The sequence below is a fragment of the Protomyctophum parallelum genome (assembly GCF_964188405.1).
Source record: "Protomyctophum parallelum genome assembly, chromosome: 16".
In the NCBI taxonomy this organism is placed as follows: domain Eukaryota; kingdom Metazoa; phylum Chordata; class Actinopteri; order Myctophiformes; family Myctophidae; genus Protomyctophum; species Protomyctophum parallelum.
In genome coordinates, this window is record NC_139711.1 from 18,664,782 (window position 1) to 18,690,628 (window position 25,847).

The 25,847-nt window shown below is 44.4% G+C and overlaps 1 protein-coding gene and 1 long non-coding RNA gene across 2 annotated transcripts in view; one reads left to right on the forward strand and one right to left on the reverse strand.

Annotated features, from left to right (window-relative positions):
• LOC310873884 overlaps positions 1-25,847 on the forward strand; it is a 414,042-nt gene that overhangs the window by 310,587 nt on the left and 77,608 nt on the right. The gene's annotated exons all lie outside the window — the stretch shown is intronic.
• Positions 7,643-19,622, reverse strand: bend4 (BEN domain containing 4; the record flags this gene model as incomplete). Its single annotated transcript, XM_083785568.1, has 7 exons — positions 7,643-7,875; positions 9,144-9,384; positions 10,263-10,289; positions 11,635-11,726; positions 12,147-12,432; positions 14,502-14,848; positions 19,073-19,622. 7 exons carry the CDS (start codon positions 19,620-19,622, stop codon positions 7,643-7,645), a joined length of 1,776 nt encoding a protein of 591 aa, XP_083641694.1.

Here is a 25,847-nt window from a genome sequence, read left to right on the forward strand (position 1 = left end):
GTATAGCTCTGCTATTTTCATCTGAATGCTGTTCAGAATTGGGTATACAGTATACACTCAGGTCAGGATACTGGCATACTTGCTTTAGAAACAATGTTGCCTCTCTCAAGAGGACAGGGCCTGTGTGTGAGACTATTCTTTAATGATATCCACGTGAAACGAATAGGTATGCCAAATATAGTTATTTCAACACTTTAGGAGATAAATGATCTGAGCTCCACAAAGCAGTATTTATTCAGTATCTTGGAATCACAGCGACATCTAGTGGGAGTGTGGCAGTACTGAACAGCTCCATTGAAGGTCAAGGGATTGTACTATTTGTTTACAAACATTACAAAAGCCCGGCAGGGATTGGCTCCCAGCTACTGTACATCAAAGCTTTGCTACCCCCCTATATGAACCAGGGCTCTGCCTTACATGAGGAACCACTCCTTTTTCGTTATTGTTTTCAGCACAAAGGCTTGTTTTTTTCATAATAAATAAAAACCAACAACAGAAACTATTCCATTTATTTTTTGTTTTGTAAAAAATCATCTTGACATTTTCACAGTGTTAAACACAGTCAGCATAAATATGCATATGCCATCAAAATGCAGAGAAATCACAGGGAAATAAATGCTCATATCAGGACAGCACAAGAACAACAGAACCTATAGCAAGGTGTCCGTGGCACTTTTTTTTTCCTACTTGGCCTTAAAGAGAAAAGTGGCATTTCAAGACACCTCACACAATATTGTACTTTATATTACACATTTACACAGCACAGTCACCTATTCTTTTTTTCATTGTATCATTGTAACTAAACACGGTCATGTAATAAATCTACATTCACACGTAAATAAAAAATAAAAAGAGTTTTGTTACTCAAGTCTTAATAAAGCAAAAAACAAAAACATACTGTAATGATTTTTTTTTTTTAAGTCTCAGTTCACGTTGTATAGTTCTGTTTTGGATTAAGCCAAAATGAGACAAAGAAGCACACAGAAGGGCTATAACCACAATGCTTCGGTATCTATATATTTGTTTTTGGAGTTGATATTTTTGAGTTTTGGATTTTGCATTTCAGACGTATTTAAAGGGACACTATCAGGTTAGACACTGTCAGGTACTCAGGTTATAGGCATGGGCAATTATTGACACCGATATTTAGAACCGATAATCTCACTTATCCTGATCAAATAATCGAGAAGCATTTTTTTCTTTCTAATTCTTATACATTCTAATAGATTCATTCAAATCAATTAAACCGGATTAGTCTGATTAAACACATAACGCTTTTACATTTTGTTGTACAACGGTGGCAAGCAAAATATCAAAAAATGTGTAATTCTGCTAATTTCACAATTGTGCATGATGTTGATCTGAAGTCATATCGCCCAGGCCTGATTTAGGTTGATGTAATGACGACCACACACCATACGGGCATGCCAGGCTTGTGTACTTACTCACTTTCCCTAGACTTGACAACCTTGCAGGTTTATGCAAAGGTTAAATAGCATGTTATGTAGACAGATGCCAAGTTAATCTGTTTAATTTGGTATTATACTGTTTTAGACTGATGATAGGGTCTTGGTTTACCATAATCCTAGATGAACTATGCATCTGATGTATTACCTAGTGTTTACCTTGCTTACTGAAAATTGCTCTGGATTAAGAGCATATTCTACAGTAAATGCCTGAATTGTAAATTGTGTTGAAGAGCAGTGGTTAAGAAAATCATTGTCGCTGTCGGACAGGAAACTTGCATGTCCATATTTCATCTTTGTATGTTGTTTCATAAATTAATACCTTATAGTCAATTTGTGGTATAGAGTGTCGCACAAAAGTAGCGGAGATAGCCGATATACGAGCTCACATTACGCGTTGCATTGTATTGTATTGCAAGGAAAGTGAAAGCGGTTAAGTGTGTGTGTGTGTGTGTGTGTGTGTGTGTGTGTGTGTGTATGTGTGTGTGTGTGTGTGCGTCTGTGCGCGCGTGTGTGCTAAATATTGAACCAATGAAAAATATTAACAAGAGCTTGTGACTAATTAATAAGTACATTGGATCCAATGGAACACCTGGTTCTCTTTTCTATTTCCAGGAAAAGTAACAGTTTTGGACATTCAACGTTTCCACCCGACAGGGACGTCACAGATTAACCTCGCGTCACCTCGCGTCACCAGGCTTTCCACCGTCCTAGGAGGAAAACCTGGTCTGTGTTACAAAATTGCCGTGGGTACCGGTCTGGAGCGGAGCTGCGGATGATATCGTTACGTCATGTTGTAGTCATTGTTTTGTAGTTATCAGGCAGGAACCATCAACTTGAACTTCCTTTCCCTCAAACCGGAAGAATAACAATAAAAGCTCTCATAGCCTACAACATGGCGTAGCGATATCATTCGCTCCCGACCAGATCATAAACCCGAAAAGGAATGCTGCCCAGGCTAACGTAGGATGGACACAAATTCTGAAAGAAACAGAGAATTACATCATCCATTCCAAGTGTCAACTATTTTGTATACATTTGGCAAACTGAGAGATGCACTTTCATTGATCCTACTTGGGAATTTCTAAGAAATGGCAAAGCGCAACAAGGCTTCTATAAAGACATGTACAGTATCTGACTGTCAATTTCCAGCTTTCTTTGCACCCTCAATAACATCACTAGAAAGCAATCTACACAGTAAAATGTAACTCCGAAGAGTTAACACATTCCGTAAACTCAGTTAATTTAACACAAAGGACTTTGTGTTGGAATAATTTTGTTTTAATTTCTTTCGCAGAAATACGTTTTACGGTTCTTTTTTTAACTATAAAGAAACTCGTTATAAAATCATTCTCTGAGGCACTCGTTAATGATGCTTAGCCAACGATATGTAATTTTATGGACAGTCACTTTCCATAATGGCAGTGGTTGAACACAGGACATCCTATCCAAACCTTTCATGGACGTTTTCTCAGAAGCTTGACTTTGAATTGGGCAACATTCAAATAGGAGTATAGCTTATACATTTAATACTTTTAAATACTTTTACCTCTTTCCAAACGTGGAATTGAACACAAAACAGTCTTGTCTCAATGAGGTTAGGTTGCCCCCTTAATATGGGCACTGATATTCCTATTAATACTATTGACCAAACCACTGAAAAGGGTATAGCACAAATGGAAGACTCATTTTTACAATGTGAAATCTAAAGAGAGTCTCGTAATTTCGGACCAGCGCTCTTCTTCTACCAATCTGATGCTATTATTATACCCAACAACCAGTGGAAGAGGCAGGTGAAAAAAATTCATCCAGAATGCAGCGGAGCTCAGAGCATGCACGCTGGCTGGGTCATAGGCTCATTCAAAGAATTAGTAGCCCCTTTGGGACAAAACACTGTGCAGTCAGTATTCGGTCAGACAGATGTGTAGATTTTTATCAGTTTGCAGAGCTGATCAGTGATCAGACTTTCTAGTCACGTGGTCTAGTAGCGATGTAGTGGCGAGATTTTCATGATTGGCTGGCCTCTAAGCCAATGAGAGACTAGCCCTATACGGCCAATGGGATCATTCTGACAGAAGCCCTTGACGGCTGATTTCACCATAGAGTATTAAAAGGATAGAGACTGATCCGCTATTCAAGTCAGTGGAAGTTGCTCAGTGGCATTTTGAAGCACCCGGAAGGACCGTCTACTTCCGCTTTTTTTCGCCGATTCAGCATTTGGGCACCAAATTTTGGTGCCCAAATGCGGAAGTGCAGCTGGGCTTTAACATTGAGCGCTCGGTTGCCTCGTCATGAATCCACGGGTCCACCTGCAGTCCTTCCTCTTACCACTAGGGCCCAGCGCTTCAACGTTGGAGTGCCTCACTGGCCCCTTGGATTTAACCCTTCTTCTGGGACACTAAGCCCCACGACCAATGGGACATTGAACCCACTCTCCTCTCCCCCACCGCACCACGACTATAGTTTATTTATTTATTTAGTGTTATTTTTGAGTGATAAAAATGAGCGATTTAGCGTATGACCCAGCACGCACATTCACACACTCCTAGAGCAGTGCGCTCTAGGAGTTTTTTCACCTGTACCACTCGTTATTGGATATAATCAGATCAAGGTTAATCCGGAATTCTCCTTTAAAACTCCATATGGTTGACCGGAGTCGCTCAGGGCTCTGTGCTTGGGAATTTCTGTCTTCTTTTATTGTGGGGAAAGCGTGCACTGAAGTGGATGGCAGAGTCCACACACAACTAGAACGACACTTACAAAATACACAACTTGGTGTGTGAGACTGTGGACAAGCCCTTTAGGCAGAGGCGGTTACAGGGGGTGGCCTCAGGTGGCACAGGCCACCCCCTTGAATGCGATGCCCGTTGAGGTGCCAGGCAAGGTGCCACCCCATTTAAAGTACACCACTTCGTGCATTTGGATATACGCTCCGAGAGCTGAATGGACCTGGGCCGCGCGTCACTCTTTCTTGGTCATTCGGACGAATGCGCAGATCATCGCCGATCGAATATTCCAAGCACTGACTGACTAATGGTTTGCGTCTTCAGGTTACATGACAACAATGACGGTCGGATGAAGTGCCATTGCAAAATGTGACGGTTGTGGATTCTTTGCCCTATCCACTCCAATCAAATGACCGTTCAGAAATACTGCAAATTATGCACTCTACACCAGTAAGTAAATATTCACTGTCTGAAATGTCTTTATTAGGAGTAAACCCCTTGAGATGAACCATCTCGTTTTCAAGAGGGTGCGCAAATGACTAAATACTGAGTTGGTGCCCGGGATCAAACCCGTGGTGCAAAGGCTACTCTACCAACGGTGCTGACAACAGACCCCTGGAGAGAGGTGTGGCATTCACCGCCGCTCTGCTCACATGCTAGCTGGCCACTGGTAGTGTCTTTGAAATTATACTTTAATATCTGTTCTGTTGTAAGAATGAACATGCTGTCTTGGAATGATTTGTAAAATAGAAAATACATCTCTAGGAAATAGAGAAATTAGGCTATATGTAATAAAAATATATAAACATAGCAAGACACTGTAATGTTAGTTATTAAAGTAGACTATGCGTAGTAGTGTATAGACAAATGCTATTCAGACACGCATGTGTGTGTCTGTGTGTGTGTTGAGTGCGTGCGTGCGTGTGCAAGCGCGACACACGTTCATGTGTGTGTCTGTCTGCCTTTAGGTTCTTCTTTTTCATCAACCAAATCCATGCTGGTAAAACAAAACAAAAAAACGCTACGAAACCTGTTTAAAAAGGGGATTACAACAGTTCTGTTGGTCTACTTCCAATGGAATGTTTTACTCTGCCTGTGCAGGGACAGCAGATGGTCAGTGTTTTTTCGGGGGGTGGGGTGCTTCTTAGTACTGTACGTTAATGGTTCTCAAACATTTTAATTTCAAGGACACCCAGCTTGCTATTGCATTATAGGCCATGGACCCCCTCCCTCTGAGAGTGGGTGAATGGAGCCAAATGTTGGTTCAATACATTCGTACACTCTCAGAATGAAGAGTTGTTCACATCAAGCACGATAACTACAGCGATAACTATGGCTATGAGTATGACCAGTTGGGGAGCAGGAGTCCCCAGTAATCCCAGGTCAGGAATGGCCAGCAATGTGTCGAAATATATATGACCGGTCGTGTCCATTTCATGGTGGAAATGGGCTCTATACGCACACAGAATAACTCTTCCCACTTACGGGACCCTTCCATAGAGTTATAAAGGATAGAGGGCGGACTGCCCAGCCCCCTGCAATCCAAACTGTGAAGTGCTCAATGTTAAACCCCAGCTGCACAGGGTTTCCTCCTAGGGAGTATGTATTAATAGAGACGGCACCAGGAGGAAACCCTGAGGCAAAATGGACATAGTGGCCGAATTTGGTAGTGCAGCTCGAGCCAGCGCTGGTCCGTTGACTATCATTGCGCACGTTCATATTATTTGGCCCATGACACGTGAACACTGTTTCATACGTGAACGCCCGCAAATGGCACAAAGATGGCCAGCGCGTTCATGTGTTTGGGCAAATCCATCCCAGAATGCACTCTGTTCCTACCCGGAAGGAGTGAAATCGCCTCATGCGTGGATGGGAGGAGAAATCCGGTGAAGTCTCTATTAATCTCTAAGGTTTCCTCATGCTAAATGCAGGGGCTCGCTGCAGTTCCAGCTCTGACCACTACGTCTTGCAGCTTCGAGGTTGGCCAGCCTTTCTGGGGGCTTGGCTCTGTTCCATTTAGTGTATAAACATAGTGTCACTAACCTTTTAATTTCAAGGACCCCCATAACTTAAATGGAACTGTAAGGGTCCATTTGGTTCCATTTGTACACTCTCAGAGTTACAGACCTGTACAGGGTCATTTGGAACCCACTCAAAGACACTTTGAGACCCACTGGTGTAGCAGAGTGTTTCCAGTGAGCCAACATGCACAGTAGCAGCACCCTGACTCTGTTTGACCAGAATGGAACAGAGCCTTAATTAGTATCATCGGTAACACGGAAGTAGGGAAGGAGCCCAAGTTCCAAAATGGTGTGTGAGCATAGAACATATTCAATTATTGCCAATAGCAGGCCAGTTACTGTTTCCCTTTTCTTTTTTTTAAATGATATTCCAACCTGTAGAATAGTGACACGCCCACTTTGGTTCCCAGTTCATTCAGGGCATGAAAAAAACAGTAAAAAATTATTTTTTGGTTCCAGTTTTGAACCAACTTTTAGGGTTCTGAACCTATTAATTTTCAGTGTAAACTCTCTGGTACTGGCTCAAAAGAACGGAACTGGTTCAACCCTGCGGTGGAAATGGGGCCAGGCCTCTCCTCGTCCACGCGTGCTCTGACACAGCTGGACTGTTTACAGTTATCGCTGATCGGTGCAGACGGTCACATAATCATCGTTATAGTGCTTGGTGTGAATTACCCTTTACAGACCGGCAAGGGGTCCATTCGGTTCCTTATACTATCAATCATTTCGTCTGAGTACCCCCTGGAACCCCCTCAAGGACCCCTGGGAGGGGGGTGCATACGTTTGTTAGACAACCCCCTGGAACCCCCTCAAGGACCCCTGGGAGGGGGGTGCATACGTTTGTTAGACAACCCCCTGGAACCCCCTCAAGGACCCCTGGGAGGGGGGTGCATACGTTTGTTAGACAACCCCCTGGAACCCCCTCAAGGACCCCTGGGAGGGGGGTGCATACGTTTGTTAGACAACCCCCTGGAACCCCCTCAAGGACCCCTGGGAGGGGGGTGCATACGTTGGTTAGACATGCTAACAGTCCGACAGGCATTAGTCCGACAACGCCGTCGCTCCCGACATGCGTGGCCGGTTACAACTAACCCGTGGCGGGTTAAAACGAACATGTGGCTCCCGATGTGTGGCAGGTTAAAACAAACCCTTGGCAGGTTAAAACAAACCCGTGGCTCCCGACATGCGTGGCAGGTCAAAGCTAACCTGTGGCGGGTTAAAACTAACCAGCGGCTCCCGCCTTGTGTGGCAGGTTAAAACGAACCCATGGCAGGTTAAAACTAACCCGTGGCTTTCTGTGAGGTTATAGGTTTAGGGTTTGGTTTTGGGTAGGGTGTCGGACTCATGACTTTAGTACTGTTAGTACGTCAGCCCAAACACATGCACCACCCTGGGAGGTGGGGAGGTGGGGACGGGGGGTTCACCACCCTCAGTCCGCCTGGCCGTTTTGGCATCCTTTCAGGTACAGTTCGTCTTGGGAGAGGTGGCCGTCGAAGGCCTCCATGTAGAGGCTGCTGGTGCTGCTGCCGCTGCTGCCCAGGAAGGTGCCCACGGCGCGGCCCTGGCGCGCGTGCCCCACCGCGTCGCTGAACACCTTGTTGATCTGCTCCTCGCTCGGCATCCACCAGTCCGGGTTGGAGGCACAGTGCATCCGGATGAACTCTGGAGGAATAGAACAATTCACACCCGTGTGAAATGAGGGGCGGTCTTATCATTGTACATCATCATGACGCAAAATAGACACTGTTGGGCTCTATTTTCGTCCATGCTAAACCCATTATACCTAAACTTCAATTTTTTGAATAGTTAAAATAGCCGATGTAGATGAAGTAAAATTCTCCATTCATTGTCAATGGGAATTTAAAGTTTGTTGTGTAAGACGGAAATCTACACTAATAGCTGAATATAGGTACAAATAATCACACTCGTATGAAGTGAGTGGCGCCTTCTTTGGGGGGTGCATATGTTGGTTAGACATACTAATAGTCCGACAGGCATTAGTTCGACAACACCGTCGCTCCCAACATGCGCTACCGGTTACAACTAACCCTGTGCTGCAGGTTAAAACTCACCCGTGGCTCCAGACATGCGTGGCAGGCTACAACTAACCCGTGGCTTCCTGTGAGGTTAGGTTTAGGAGACATACTAAGAGTCCGACAGGCATTAGTTCGACAAGACTGGCTCCCGACATGCACTGCCGGGTTTCAACTAACCCCGTGCCTCAGGTTAAAGCTCACCTGTGGCCCCCAACATGCGTGGCAAGTTACAACTAACCCGTGGCAGGTTAAAACGAACCCGTTGTTTTCATATCGTGAATATGGTTGCTAACATGGGTTAGCGACTAGCGCTGTGGGCGTGTCCACATAAAAACGACATTTTAACAAATACCATACACTTTTTTGAAAAAGAAATCTTCCTCCTTATATCATAACAATACCTGGTGATACCTGATGATCAAAAAAATCACGGCACTACATCTGTAACTGTTGCAGCCCTAATTATAGTACCCATTTCCACCATTTTGAACTTCTTTTAGCATCAAACCCTTTCAGATATGACATACTGTAGCATGTATTTATTTTTCAATTCAATTCAATTAGCCTTTATTGGAGGAGAAATTTGTCTTGGGCACCAAGAGACAGCGTTATACATTACATACATACATTACATACATACATACATACATACATACATACATACATACACTCAGTTCATAGTACAAAAAATACAGTTCATAGTACAAAAAATAATTATCCTACCCACACTGTGCAAATACAGTATATCAAGAGGTTCAAGTATTACAGTATTGCACTCTCCCATCATAAGGTCTTCCCCGTTCCCCCCAGTAGTTAGTCATCTGTTATTGAGTGCTTTGATTGACAGTGGAACAACTTTAGCTATTATTATTTTCGGCCGGTGTTGTCGTATACCTCTGAGGCAGCTGACTTTGACGGGGTTGAGCGGTCGTCTCTCCACGCCGGGCTCTCCGGAGTGGACCGAGCGCTTCCTCTTGCCCAGGCCACACGAGTACTTGAGCTCGTCCGTGGTGAACACGAAGCGGATCAGGTAGCGCAGCAGCCGGCGGCCGTCCTTTTTGGAAGAGTTCACCGCCTCGTCCCATTGCTTGTTGGAGATGAAGAGCGGATAGTTCCCCAGGAGCTGTTTGCTGCCCTGGAAGAGGAAAACACAAAGAGGAACAGGAGTTGTTCGTCGTTTTAACCACTTTAACCACATTTTATATTATGTAGCTATTCAAAAACAGCAGATCTACAAGCTCATAGTGCGAACAATCGTGAAAGTTTGTGCTGAGATGAGGGTCCGCAGCGAAATAAATTTTGGGGGTCCAGGGGGGCAGTAATGCAACTATTAAGGATGCCAACTGCCATAATACCCCGCGAAGAAGAAGCATCAGTAAATCTGTGTTCCATCGAATGGGTCTAGTGAGAAAGGGCCAGGCTGTGTATTTAGCCAGGCTTGATGATCCTGGCTCGCCAAATCCGCCCGCTTGGCTTTAGTGGGACGGAATAAACCAGGCTGTACAGACCAGGATTTAACAAACCTGGTTTTGTATTAAATCCTGGATTAGTTAATACAAGTTTCGTGAAATAGGCCCCAGGTTCCCAAACAAAAACAACAAAGATCTTTCATTCATACAGACTGAGACATGGGGACACTTTCAACATGCCACCCTGCCTCCACTATACTCTGCTCACAAAGACACTTTTCGTTGCTGTATAGGGCAGAAACGTATACACACATTTTGAGCTTGTCGATCTGCTATTTTTTAATCCTGAAAAGCAACAGTTTTGGACATGTTGAGGTTTCCACCCGACAGAGAGGTTTTGAGACACATGGACAGTAAAGTACACACTGGAATACCTAGCTACTTATTTTCCTAATGTCAAAACCAAAGTCTGTGACTGGCACATATTATATCCCATTAATCATCAAAATGCATGAATGCCGTATGAAACAGAAACTGGAGTAATATGTGTGTGTCAGCCCATTGCAGGCTTCAATGTAAACACCATTGTGAAAACATTACTGACCTCAAAGACTGTTTGTTGTTCTTCTTCCTGGAGAGAGAGAGAGAGAGAGAGAGAGAGAGAGAGAGGTTTATTTAGATCTATACGCTTCTGACTAAACCTCTTAAGTCCATTGGATCATCAAACTGTCGTTCAACTCCAACATAGTTTTATTTATTTTTGTTTTTCGTCTGACTTCGACTGATACTGATAGACAACTATCTCCACATTAATGGTCCAAAACCTCCAAACCGGGGCGCCCGCTGGCCTATAGGTTTCCAGGCGCATGCCACATATGGGCTCTGGCCTGACCCATTCATGACAACCTTTGCTGCATGTCTCTCCCCCTCTCTTTCCTGTCTGTCTTCACTGTAACTAAACGCCATTGGAGCTGGGTAAAGTGATGATAAGGACACATCTAACAATGTATAAAGTCATCATACCAACTTTGATGAGGCAGTATTGTTGTTTTAAAAACATCTCTTTTTTAATTTACAGAAAAGTTAATATTTTGGACATAGTTGGTTTCTGCCCGACAGCAGAGATATACTGTATGTGAATAATAAATACAAACAACAAATCTATATGGGATTAAATGTTAAATTCTACGTGCATGCGTGAGCTATGACAGATGGTCTGCAGTAAATCATTGGCACTTTAGGTAAATCATTAGGGGTCCCCAGCGAAATGTGTTAATATATCATCACAATCATTTTAACCACTTTACTATATATAGTTGTGTTTGCATGCAGATGCAGCTACTGCATGAACCCACATGGGTTGATCCATTCTACTGCCAACATCTTTATATGGAAACCCCTAAAGGGCCTTGCAAACGGGGAGCGAGGAACGCACACGTTGTTGCCTGGATCAACGACGACAATGACGCAACAAAATCACAGGACCGCGCTCACGTAAATACGCTTGCGTTGTCGCACAGCCACTTCTCCGAGCAAAAACGCAGGTCTCATTGAAAATGAACTATTAGGCACGTTTTATCGCTCCCAGTTTGCAAGGCCCTTAAGGCCTCACTCACACCTTCGCAACAGACTGATGTATGCTTGTTGTATACAAAGGGTGTGATACATCTTGCCCCAATGCATTTCCAATTGGAGTCACATGGTTTGACACAACATTTGTGTTGTATGAGGGGGAGGGGGGCAGTCGAAACACAGCCGAAAGCCATACAACAGCTTGTAGTCCAAAATGTTGTATCAAACCATGTGACTTCCATTGGAAATGCATTGGGGACACTTACATCTTGCTTACATCTAGCATGCATCAATGTTGTATGCTAGATCGAAAGGTGTGAGTGAGGCCTTAGATGTAGTGGAGTAGAAGTAAACGTATTGGAAATATTTTGAAGAATTCCCCGGCAACATAGTGTTAACCTCACTTCAACAAGCTGCTCCTCTGGCATGGGCTGAACCAGCTGGTTATGGAACTGGAGAACAGTCTTGAAGTAGTCCAGTACATTTTGACAGGGCACTGCAAGAAGAAAAACACCAGATTAATATTGATCGATTGATTGAATACTTTAAATTAGTCAGAAATGTAAACAGTAAAGAGTACAGTCAAGCACTTAGGGCCCTATTTTCGTCAATGCCTAACCCCTTATCCCTAAACTTCTTTGCCTTTTTTTTTACTATTGTTCAACTAGCCAATCTACATCAACAGATGTACAGTAGATTGTAGATTGGCTGTTTGAACTTTGAACTATCCAAAAGTGTTTTTCAAAATAGTAAAAAAGGCAAAGAAGTTTAGGGATATGTGTTAGGCACTGACAAAGATAGGGCCCCTCGTCTAAAAGGATATCACCGATATGCCATTCAGGTCCTGAATGGAATAGCACGGTCTGAACCCCCTCCCACACTCGGTTTTGACTCGGACTCGACAGTGCTCTCGTACCCGGCACGGTGTCCAGCTTGTTGCGGAGCTCCTCGTTCTCCTGCTGCAGGGACAGCACCTCCTGCTCCAGCTCCAGGCAGCGCGGGCAGCAGCTCTCCTCCTCCTCCTCATCCTCCTCGGGCAGCGTGGACGACGGGTGGCCGTAGGACTCGGATGGAGTCGGCGAACTCCAGCCTCCTCCTCCTCCTCCCCCCAGGGTGGGGCCCTCTGGGGAGACCCCAGACCTGGGCTCGGCCGGTGGGCACCGCTCGTCCTTCAGGCCCCCTGCGACGGCCAGGTGCGCCTGCTGCAAGGGGGGTTGGGGCATGATTGTCATGGTCATTGTATCGGCAATATATCGACCTAAATAAATATGCAATACCGAATAATATATTGTTGCTGTTGGGCAGAAAACTCTTATCTCCATATTCAAACTTTTTGAGTCAAAAGTCCCAAACGAAATACACAACTTTAGTGACACACTAAATTATCATCCCCTTCCCTAACCTCTCCCTCTTAACCATCATACCACAATAGGTGTGGCCACGGCTTCAGTTCATGTGGGTTGTGCAAAGGTTAATGAACTGGTGGGTGTGGCCATATAAAAAAACATAATTGTAACACTTTGTTGACAAGAATCTTCCTCCTAGTATAATCATAATCAATAATACCTAATGATCATGTTTTTTTGGGGGGGGGGGCGGATCACAGCACTCTGTCTTAAACTGGTATGCAAATGGTCAATTTGACCATGCAATTACTCAGTGATCGGATATCGCCCAAAATGTCGGTATGCAGAACAATTGTTCATTATACTACATTGTTATTGTGGTTGCTTATATCTAACATTTATATTTTGCCATACCTTGATATGCAAGAGCCTAGATGTCTCCACTAGGCCTGATAGCGATTGTTTTGGTACTGCTTGTCCTTGTAGCAACTAGTAGAAGTATGGTTTGAGACCATAGACTGTAAAAAATATGGACAAAGCGTTCCCCGGGTCTAACATGAACGTAAAATGAAGCCTGTAATAATATGCTAATTCCTGATGTAAGTCGCCATCTTTGGTACCAGCTGGCCATTGGCTGGCTCCGTTTTGTATACCAGCTGGTCATTGGCTGCCCAGACAACGAGGCGGGACTTCCCCCCTTCTTCTCCGTTGGTTTTTATTTTGACTCGAGTGGGAGGGGAATCCCGATCATAGACTGTAATGGTAGCCACGCCCCTCAGAACATACGCGATGGTTTTTTTTTCTTTATGGTCATTTTTTTAATTAATGGGACCATAATTTTCCAAAAAGAATATTATGACATTAGAAATGAGACTTTAAACTAGTGACTGGAAGAAGAAAGTATTCATGACCATGTTTATTAAGGTAATACAGTCTAGGTGAAGTTGGGCCAAAATACATGGGCCTCTATGGAGCTATGGGGCTTTTTGGGTCCGGTCCAGCGCCACAACAGGCCATTATATGAACTACCGATTTCAAATGAGGCTTCACGAAATATCTGGCTGACTGCCCCCCTGTTTGAGACCTGTGCTCTTTGGCAGAACTACCGTACCACCGGCCTGAGTGCTACTGCAGTGGTTCCCAAACTTGATCATGTCAAGGACCCCCAAATTGACACTAATTAGCCCACGGACCCCCATTTGAAAATATATGCCAGGGACCTCCCATAAGAGAAGATTTTTACGGCTCTAGCAGTGATTCTCAAGCCGTTTAATTTCAAGGACCCCCAGTTTGACATGCAGACCCCCTTTTTAATAGCATTTCTATCTCTGGGACCCCAATGTATATTGTAAAATAATTTCACTCTGAGAATGTACACTCTCTAAGTTACAGACCCATAAGGGTCCATTTGGTTCCTAATTATCATTTACCCCTGGAACTCTCTCTGGACCTGGACCCCACTTTGGGAACCACTGTGCTATTGTACTTCTCCCCCAAGACTTCTATAACATTTGTTTTCAAATTTCTTAGATTTTTCTTTTATTTCTTCATGAAACTACTGAATTAAATTAATTCAATCTATTTTTAATTCATGCAAAACCTTTTGGGGAATCTTTTTTTTTAATATTTTTAAATAATAATAATTAAAAACCAAATGTAGGAAACTATAAAAATGTGTAGGACACAAATGTGTCCGCGACCCACAAATGGGTCCCGACCAAGAGTTTGGGCTTTAAAGCATAACCATCACCTTGCCTCAAGTCAAGACAAGAGTTGAGACAAAGAACCATTTACAAATCCATCATTTATAATTTATGGTTCAGGACAGTTGGGACTTTTTAAGGAGGAGACAGGATAAACGATGGACTTAAATGGTTCTTCGTCTCAACTCTCATTATCCACTGATTGATCCAGCATCCCTATACCTGCTGCTGTTGAGGCCCCGTCAGCAGGTAGGTCTGCAGGGAGTCGGTGAAGATGCGGAGGAAAGCCGAGGTCTGCTGCTGGTTCCACTGAGTCCGCTGGGCGTCCTGGTCCGGCTCGGTGGTGGAGCTGCTTTCCTCCGCCCTCGGGGGCTTCCCCACCACCAGGGAGGAGCCGTGGCCCCCCTGGAGGAGGGCCTGGCCTCCCCCACCCGGGCTGCCGCCCTCCTGCTTGATGTTGGAGGTCACCGCCGGGGAGGAGGAGGGGGGCTCCAGGAGGCGGCCATTGTTCAGGAGGCTGAGGACGCGGCTGCACTGCTGGGCAAAGGCGTCCAAGATAAGACGATTCTCTACGGAAAAATGTGTGAAAGACGTGGGGTGTTAGGTGTTTTTCTTTCTTTTATATGTTTTTCTTTTTCTTGCGTGTTTTGGGCATTTCCTGCTAAAAGCAATTTTTATGGCTAAACACCTCGCCTGATGAGACGCTCAGGTGAGTTTCAGTGTCTCAGAAGAGAAGAGTACTAAGCTGCTATACAGGACTACAGCCCCCCCTGATTGTCATGGTCTAATCACCTCTCAATGGCATCCCTCCCTAATGATTATTAGTCCACACACGCACGCACACACGCACGCACGCACAGCAGAACATCTAATCTGTACATTGAAACTGTACGCACTCAATGCCGGGTCAACATCTGTCTGAGAAGATTGGGAGTGACTGCAGTTCTTTTTTTCTAGGCTTTTTTGCTTTTATTGATAGGGTACAGTAATTTGACAGGAAAGGGGAAGAGAGACGGGGGGAAGACATGCAGAAAAGGCAGAGGGGCTCGGGACTTCAACCCGCGACATAGGTGCCTGGACCACTCAGCGCGGCCCAGGCCAGTGGCTGCAGTTCTAACTGTAATGTAATTACACTGGTGCTGCCACTCAAGTGACTACTGGCCAATCACAGCGCATCTTTTCCGGGACTTATCAGACCCGAACATGCGCTCTGTGACGCACACTCATGCTTCCGCGGGGCTTCGCAAGGAATCTCGGGATTTTTTTGCCCTCCCTTGAGCACATACGCTCCAGAGCCAAAAGGGGCGTCTTCCCTGTGTTAGCTGATCTGAGTGAGGGAAGGGCTTGTAGGGTTGGATCAGGCTTTCAAGGTATGGGCGTGCCATACATTTGATTGCTTTGTAGGTCAACATCAGTGTTTGTACTCTGTGCAGGCAGTAACTGGGAGCCTGGGGTAGGGTGTTAATTTATATAAAAAGTTAAAATATGGAGGTAAGAGGTTTCTGCCCGACAGCAATGATAAACGCAAAAGGCAATTTGGCCCTTGCAAGTATGCCTATACTCGTACGTGCACACGCACGCACGCGCGCACAAACACACACACACACACACACACACACACACACACACACACACACACACACACACACACACACACACACACACACACACACACACACACACACACACACACACACACACACACACACACACACACACACACACACACACACACACACACACACCCCCACCCCCACTGCTCTGCCAGTCACTGAGACGTGTCTATCGGCCTGGCACAGATGCGTGTCGCATTTATTAATATGCACACGGTCTCTGTTTACCCGTGGAGATGTATCTGATATCCCCCTCCTCCTCTCTGCCCGCTTCCATAGCACTGCGCGCCTCAGAGAGCCTCATAAACTTTCATTAAATACAACATGCTCGGCGGAGGCACATTTATGAGCCCCATTTATTTTAATCACAACTCTTTGGGACGGCTTTTAGATGCAATTTGCATTATTGCACGCCAAACTCGTGGCTGGGTCATTGGAAAATGAAAAAGATGTCAAATTGTTTGAGACAAGCAGAGGAGAAGAGCTGTGATCAGGTTTGTATTGTTTGCTTACCAATACGTATGTAACAGAAGATTGTACAGTACACTACACAGGGCTGAGCTTTTTTTTTTTTAACCGACACTTAGTGGGTGGCTGGCATAGCTGTCTGGGCACCGTGGCTGGTAATCCAGTCTGTCAGTGTGCCGTGGGTTCGACTCCCGATCCCGACGGCCATCTCGATCTTCTCTTATGGGGGTCCCTGGCATAGCTCTTCAAATGGGGGTCCGCAGGCTAATTAGTGTCAAATTGGGGGTTCCTTGACATTAAAACGTTTGGGAACCACTGACCTATAGAGCATCGCAGTCCCGCCCCCTTTCATGACGACGCCAGGCCCAGGAAATGATTCCCAATGCATTTTTCCCATAGACATTTTTAAAAGTATTTATTTAAAGACGGGTACGCCGCGGACAAAGCCAACTGGAGTTGTGACAACTCATGACAACAAACACAATATTTTGGACCAAACAAATAATTACAAAGAAGAAAAACAACAAACCTGCCGTTTTTTCTTCTTTCTAATTGTTCGGCCCAATAAATTGTGTTTGTTGTCATGATTTGTCACGACAAAAGTTGGCTTTGTACGAGGCTTAAAAGGTCTTTAAATAAATACTTTTTGAAATGTCTATGAGGAAAATGAACGGGGAATCATTTCCTGGGCCCTGGTAGGGGGCGGGACTGCGACGCTCTATAGCACCTATACTTACGTAGGTTGAAAGCATATGAGCTGCATAGCTCGTGAGGCTATAGGTTGAAAGTGGCACCATTATGTCCGCCAAATATGACGTAAATTCGTGCCAACACAAACATTAAATGCCATTGACAATGAAGGGAAAATTTACATCAAATGTAGACGAGCAAATCGGCTAACCAATCACATAAATTCAGTTGTTCATGAGATGATGTATGATGATGTATAATGATAAGAGCGCCCCTGACTTCACACGGGTGTGATTTTTGTTTCGCTGATTGGCTGAAGGGGTTAATTGTCTGTCAACGCTGTACTTCTGCCACAACCATGCATTAACAGGGTCCAGACTCGACAGAACAGAACTTCCAAAACTGCAAAAAATGGATCTTGTTACAAGTTACAAGTAGAAGTCCCGTATTCAAAATGTACTTTAGTAAAAGTACAAAAGTATCTGCATCAAAATATACTTAAAGTACGAAAAGTAAAAGTACTCATGGTTCAGAATGTTTTCAGTTCAAAATGTATAAAATAAATATTTTGAAGGTAGGCGATCTACGAGCTCAGATATGTAGACACTGCTCTTACGTATATCCAATATTGTAACTTTGTGTTTTCTTGTAAATTAACACTGTACTTGATCATCATACAACAGCATCACACAAAAGTATAAAAAGTAGCAGATCTACAGTACATGCTTGTAGATCGAGCTTGTAGATCTGCATCACAGCCTGTAGATCTGCTTGTAGATCTGCTTTTGCCATTTTTGAATTTGAATGCTGAAAAGCAACCGTTTTGGACACCTGAGCTTATGATTCACATCATGGCACATTGCAGGTGGACGTGACACCCCAAATCTCATCTTGTATTCACTGACATGTATAGTCTATAGCGGCCCTCGAGCACAATTTAACCGCACTAAACATATATTCCTGGGCTGTGTAGAAGATCGAACGGTTGCGGGCCCGCAAAAGGACAATAAACGCAGCATTAATATCTGTTTAGAGATGAGAATGTTTGATTTAGAGGAGCAGTAGTAGTATTGGGAATAGATTTGATTGTTTTCTTCTTAATGTACTGTAGGTTCCCATGGTGGACCCAGCCCTGTTCTCAGGAATCCATTTTTTCATTCGAGAAGCAAATGAAATGAACAATATGGAATAAAATGAGGCACGTGCAGTATATGCACACACACACACACACACACACACACACACACACACACACACACACACACACACCACAATGTAATTATGGATTTCAGCATACATAAACACTAGTTTCCATCGAGACTGCCCTCGCTCTCATACAACATTGGACCAATCGATGCAGAGAGAAGGAAATGGGAAAGAATAGGCTAGCTAATGTAGGAGAAAAAAAAACAAAGGAGATGTTCTCAGCATAAATGTCATGTTTCCCTCGACCATTCTTGTGTGCTGAACACAGGCCTTTGGAATATTACGAATCACACTTGTGTGAAGTGAGGGGCACTCTTATCATCACACGTCATTCGATTCCTAGAGAGAGGGTTACAGGGGTCCCCGGAAGTTAACCACTTTGTCTACATTGGTTATTTGAAAATAGCCGATCTACAAGCCCACACCGCACCACGATGTGATGCGTTGTGAGATTTCATTGAATATATGCTTTTCCCCAACAAATCTTGGAAATAATGTTCAACCACACAAATCGACATCGTATGGGGGAATTAGGGGTTCCCTAGCTGGCACAAAATCAAGGCAAAAAGGCGTATACATTAATGTAGGACTCCAAATGATGATATTTGAGATGATAACCATAAACCTAAGCCTAGTCTATAAACCATCCTATATACAGTACACACCTTGAAGTGGGCTCCCTCTCTGTTCCCTATACTAAGCTACTCTAGTCTCTCATCAGTCATCACACAGACTTCACACAATTCTTTTTTTTTAAGTTTTACAAGCAACCATTTCTTCACACACATTTCAAAAAGAAAAAGTTTGGAAACCAACCTGAGCTTATGCCGTACGTGCAGTCCGGGGACTCGTGGCTGCTGAGCGCGGCTCTTCCAGGCGCATATCTGGAGTCATGGCTACCCGCTGAGAGGCTGCTGCTGCTGGCCCGTCTCTGCTGCTGCTGGCTGCCAAGTGATGCTGCTACGCTGGATGTCGCCGCTCTGCTGCTACTTGGCCTGTTCTCACAGGGGAAGCGGTGTTGATGCTGCTGACTGCTGCTGATGGTCGCTGTGCTGGTTGTGGCGGCGGTTTCATGCTGCTGGCTCTGCCGGGTCGACGATGCTGCCGCCGCCGCCGCCGCTGCGTGGTGATGGTGATGCGGCTGGAACGGATGCGCCTGCCCGGGGTGGTAGGTGAAGTGGTGTCCGCCGCCGTCGCCGAACAGAGGGACCTCGACCACGGTGGATCTGTCAAAGCGCGACTTGCCCGCGGCGGCGGACCTCTTGTTGTTGTGGAGGGGCTTGAGGGTGCTGTAGGGACCCCGCTGCTGGCGGCACATCTTCGGGGCGCAGGGTCCTTCGTCCGCGGGCTGCATCTCTCCCTCCATCGCGACCAATGTGTCATCAAGAAAGACAACGCACACCCACCGTCGGTCCCGTCCTGTATGGTCGCTATTGTCGCGTCCTTGTGTGTGTGTGTGTGTGTGTGTGTGTGTGTGTGTGTGTGTGTGTGTGTGTGTGTGTGTGTATGTGATGTGATGACTGGGGTTGTCTATTTTCGTCACCGAGCCGTCTGGCTTTGGTCTGTCTCTCGCTCATACACACACACCATAGCCTAGTGGCCGGGGAAGGGTGGGCTTATTTACTGACAAACCCCCTGCTCCAATCCCCAGACAGACAGCAGGGCCCGTTAATGGTGACTGCCTGCAGGGAGACCGACACACACACATGACAGGCGGGACTTGAGCGCCTCTGTCTCTTTATTCTAGTGTGATCATGATGATGTGTCCACTATGGAGCTCTGGGCTCAATAACCAAGCAAGCCTGAACACAAGCTAAATGGAACAGAGCGAAATTCTACCAGTGATGGCAGAGGCCATTTTGTCGCTGACAAGCTCTAAGTCAGCACTCAGATAATATTTACCACACAGCGATCATCTCAGTGGCAGATGATTTAAATGGACCCTATAGGCTATAGGCTGCCTAAGCCTATAATATAGGTCTATTCTATTATTTAGTGTTCTCGAAATAGTAAAATGGAGAAGCATGTTCTGTGTTATATCATAACAAATCTGATTGAATACAGAAATAAATAAATAAAATAATATTGCTATACTTGGCATATCCTAAAAGTGTAAAATGCATAGCCTATATGCAATATGTTTAAAATTCTATTTAAGATATGCCTATAGGTAGTCTACCAAAGCTAAGATTTTGTATAGATGAATTAGAGGCCTCAGTTCACATGTACCTTAATGAGTCGGTCGGTGTGAGCTTGCCACCATTGGTGTGTGAATGTGGGAAGTGAGGACGCTGGCGTCAACTGTTCGCCGCTTCACCTCCCAAATGTGAATGAATGAACCATTGCAAAGCGCTTTGAGCACTTGGAAAAGCACTATAAAAATGCAATTCATTATGTAGCCTACTGCCTAATGGCCTAAAGTTAACCTACTAATGCCAGCTGGTGCTGCAACCAGGTGTTTGAAATTAGTTACAGCTTCAGTAAATCAATAGGCCTACTGCCTGGCAGGATAGGCCTAATCCTGTGTGAATAAGAAGAAATGACAGTCATATAGACTTCACTAGAGCAATGGGAAGTAGGGCCCAGGGACCCCCAGGTGTCCTTGAGGGAGTTAGGGGGTCCCCAGCTATATTGTTTGGAAACAAATGGAACTCTGAGTGTACAAATAGAACCAAATGCACCCTAACAGGTCCATTTGGTTCCATTAGGCTATAATTTCAATCAATCAATATCCATACTGTGAAAAAGATCTGGAAGTAGAATAGTAGATAGACACACACCAGAACAAATATGTCCATGGAGACACAGCAAAACAAAAATGTCCATGCACAGACTGGTCCCATTTGGTGGAGGGGCAGGTGTTTCTTTCTTGTGTGCTCCATCATTAATACAAACATTTTGGTTGCAGTGTCCAGTCTATTCCACTGGGTGGCACTAATGCATGCAAAAGTTCACTTTTATACAGTTTAAGTTACCTGACCAGAGTCCTTAATTCATACAATTTTTGCCACAGACATACAAAATGAGTGGACAGTAAATCAGTAATACACAGAAAGCTAGCCCTGAATGTCCATAGCAGGTCTGTAACTCAGAGTGTATGTATTGAATAATTGGGAACAGCCAACAGCATGTCGAAGTCTGGACATTTGATTATTTTCAAAAATGTTTGTTCAAGATTTGTCACTATAGTCATCACAAATGTGATGGATTCAGTCTGTCTGTCTGTCTGTCTGTCTGTCTGTCTGTCTGTCTGTCTGTGTGTGTGTGTGTGTGTGTGTGTGTGTGTGTGTACGGTTTCAATGCACGTAACTCGGAAACCATTTGCCCCACCGACTTGACTTCACATTCGACACACACGTTCCACACCCCACAGGGAGTGCAGTGCCCGGTATCGAGTCGGTCGGACCCACGGTTCTCCAGAACCACCACAAAAGGCTCTGGTCAGGCTCTGCCAGTGGGCCTAATGAGGCGAAGTCCTCTCACCTGTGCAATTTCCAGCCTCTTGATTGCCATGGCAACCCAACACCTGCCAATCTCCAAGCTCTACAAGATCTACATGCTCAACATGTTGTGAGCTTGTAGATCTGCCATTTTTGGTGAAGAGACTTGGTGTACTGTAGACTGAAAAAGAACACAAGTACAGTTTAACCTAGAGGGTAGACTAGTTAAAGTTAAACTGAACATTGCCCAATTCCAAATATTATCAAAGTATTCTAAGGCACCCCTAGACTTGTGTCAAGGCACCTTGGGTGTCATTGCATCCACTTCGAGAAGCCCTGATAGACTAGGCCAGTGCTTCCCAAACCTTTTCATGTCAAGGACACCCAAATTGACACTAATTAGCCCCATCAGAAATTATATGCCAGAGACCACCATAAGAGAATAATTTTACGGCTCTATCAGCGATTCTCAAGCCGTTTAATTTCAAGGACCCTCCAGTTTGACATGCATTAGGCTACGGACCCCCATTTAATGGCATTTCTATCTCTGAGACCCCAATTTATATTGTAAAATCACTGTTAATTTAACTCTGAGAGTGTACAAATGGAACCAAATGGACATTTTACACTACAATTAAAGACACAATGTTTGTCCATTTGTTTCCAAACTATCATTTAGCTGGGGACCCCCTGGAACTCCCCCAATGACCCACTTTGGAAACTCTGTGACGGGCTTGGAAAACAGCAACTGAGGGGGGGGGGGGGTTCAGAGATGCGCTTGCGAGCAGCTGATCACATTCCAATCAATCAACTTAGGTCCCATTTACACTGCCACTGGCAACCAGATCTACAAGCTCCAATATGTCACATTGCAACACATTGTGGAGCTGGGGAGAGTTGAGTGAGTATGCCCAAGTCTAGCCTAGTCCAGCCTGGTGGGAGAACAGACTATAGAGCGTCGCAGTCCCTCCCCCTTTCAGAACGACGAGTGGCCCAGGAAATGAAATGCAATGCATTTCTCCCAAGTATTTATTTAAAGACGGTTACGCCGCGGACAAAGCCAACTCGGATCGTGACAAATCATGACAATGAACACAATATTTTGGGCCGATCAAATCATTAGAAAGAAGAAAATAAAAGCAGGAGACAACACTATTTGTTTTGTTTTTCTTCTTATAAATTATTTGATCGGCCCAAAACATTGTGTTCATTGTCATGATTTGTCACGATCCGAGTTGGCTTTGTCCGCGGCGTAACCGTCTTTAAATAAATACTTAAAGAAAATCCTATGGGAGAAATGCATTGCATTTCATTTCCTGGGCCACTCGTCGTTCTGAAAGGGGGAGGGACTGCGACGTTCTATAGGGGAGACCTGTCTCCACACAAACTTCTGTGTCCACGCCCCAATTACTCAGCTGCAAGTGGTCACTGATTATCCCCTCCCCCTATAAAGCGAGGTACTCAGTCATTCATGCCTGTTTGGCTGTATCACTGACTTGTGTGAGCACTTGGTAGGCATTGGGTTGTTTCGATGTTAAACCATGTTTTAAATCATTGTGTATTTTTAATGGTCCTATTGTTCCTCAGGTGCCCTCATAGGCCTCATTGCCGAGGACCAAGAGCCTGTTTTGTTTGTAACCCATTGTTGGGGCCAAAACTGCACTTCACTGGAGGTATGTTCTTGTGCTGGTAGATCGACCGTTTTCAAAGTAATGTTTTATATTGTGTATCTTTATATTGTGGTTCTGACACCATTTTGTACTTATCAGGCTGTACTTCCATGAGTCCCTGCTGTACCAGACCTAGCCCTAGAACGGCTCTTGTTGTTACATACAGTATGTACAGTATTTCACATACAAGAGCCATAGAACACAGCCATATATTTGTGGTAGACCGTTACCATGTGCGGCATGAATGTGATAAATGCTCCGTTTGTACTCACCCATTAAATTATTCCAAAGACGTGGAGTGAAAAATGGTCCTCTAGTTTTATATCCATGTGAAAGTTCTGGCACAAAACGCGTATTTAGTGAATTATCTCCACTTTTTCAAGAGATGCACACGGACGCCTTTCTCTCCAGCGAGGGGACGATTTTAGATACTTCCTGTTGTCATCACAAATTGACCGGAGAAACACAAAAGTTTGCGGTCACACAATTGGCAGGTGGTGTGATTAATTACCCAGCACCTATCGCAAAGCACCTGCCAATTGTGTGACCCAAACTTTTGTGTTTCTCCGGTGAATTTGTGATGACAACAGGAAGTATCTAAAATCGGTTCATCGATATTCCAGTGCCCCCCCTCGCGCGGAGAGAAAGATGTCCGTGTGCATCTCTTGAAAAAGTGGAGATAATTCACTAAATACGCGTTTTGTGCCAGAACTTTCACATGGATATAAAACTAGAGGACCATTTTTCACTCCACGTCTTTGGAATAATTTAATGGGTGAGTACAAACGGAGCATTTATCACATTTATGCCGCACATGCAACGGTCTACCACAAATATATGGCTGTGTTCTATGGCTCTTGTATGTGAAATACTGTACATACTGTATGTAACAACAAGAGCCGTTCTAGGGCTATACCAGACCTTGACTGCCATGTCTTCATGAGTCCCTGCCATGTATCAGGCCTTGATTGTTGAGGTTAAAACAATATAGTTTAATCATGTGTTTATGTATGATTTTGGTACATGGTGGGAGCTAACTGTTGTGTTTTGTTTCATAGCCTAGGCTCCTTTGCTGTGCTTGCCCCTTTTTCTAGAATTTATCTCTTTTGTATTGTATTTTATTTTGCATTAATAACCAACTGCTCAATTAGCTGCTAACTGTATACTAATTGGCCTGGGCCATGGCTCAGCGGTCCAGGCACCTTGGCTGGTAATCTCTCTCCCCCAGCCTACGGTCTATCCCTCCATAAAAAATAAAAATAAAATAAAAAGGCGAAAGCCCCCCAAAAACTGTATACTAATCGTTGTTTCTTTTGTACTCAGACGAGGACACAGAGGCACCAACAGTCGTACTGTGGGGGAGAACTAACTGGAGGCCTCCTCCCCTCTCACTCACTGCATGTGTGTTTAGAGTGCACCTAATCACCCAGTGTGCGTAAGTGTGGTTTTGTAGTTTGTGGTGGATTTAAGTATTGACCCTCACCTGACTAACCTTCTTTCTCTCCTTCCCCTATAGTGGATTGTTGCCCTCCTTTAATGGTTTTCAGCCTTTTAACTATTAAATTGTACCGTTGATTACAAATCGATTGAACGAGCATTGACGAACATACTTTGTTATAATAATCTGTAAGTGATTATCTTGAGAAGCACGTCTCTGCTCCTATTCTTACAACGAACCTGTGTTGCACTTTCTGTTGGCACTTTAATTGTTTTCCTTGGGTTAAAATTTCCGATGGTAGCGTAGTCTAATATTATATATTTATGTCTATTTCTGCCAGGGTTACATTTACTAACCTGACGCTGCCAGATGAGGGCGGTATTGGGTAACCATGTTTCCCAACACAGCAATCATCTGGGATCTCTCAGGCAGTTGAGCTGACAAAAATCCGTTCCGTACCGGACCAATCAGCGTGAGCTAAGGGCGGGATATGTGCGAAACCGGACGTGAAGCTATATAGACACGTCAATATGATTGGTTGTGTTTGCACGCCCACACGGTGATAGACAGACGGTCCCATCCAATCATCTTCTAAGTATCTTGAAAAAAAGGAACAGCCCCGTCATCGAATTTGCTTCCGCGATCCCAGATCCCAATAAGCTGTGAAACAAATTTGTGTAGCAAGCTTCTTGGATCTGGCAGCGTCAGGTTATACATTTACACCCTTGGAACAGATCTGTAATCCAATACATTGATTTGTTCCCCTTCAACTGCACTTGGTATAATGTGCGTAGGTGTCCCTCCTGGATATGAAATTGACACTTTGTAGTCCTTGGGGGGGTCTCATTTCAAGAAATGTATATAGGGTTGAACTGAACTTTGTAATCAAATCTGCAAAATGAATAGTAACTACAGCTGTCAAATGAGGTGGCGTAAAAGTACAATATTTGGATTTGAGATGTATTGGTAATGCTCAAGTAAAGTACAAATGCCAAGTAAAGTAAATGTTGTGCCACTAACTTGAGTCACTTATCCTTGTGTTT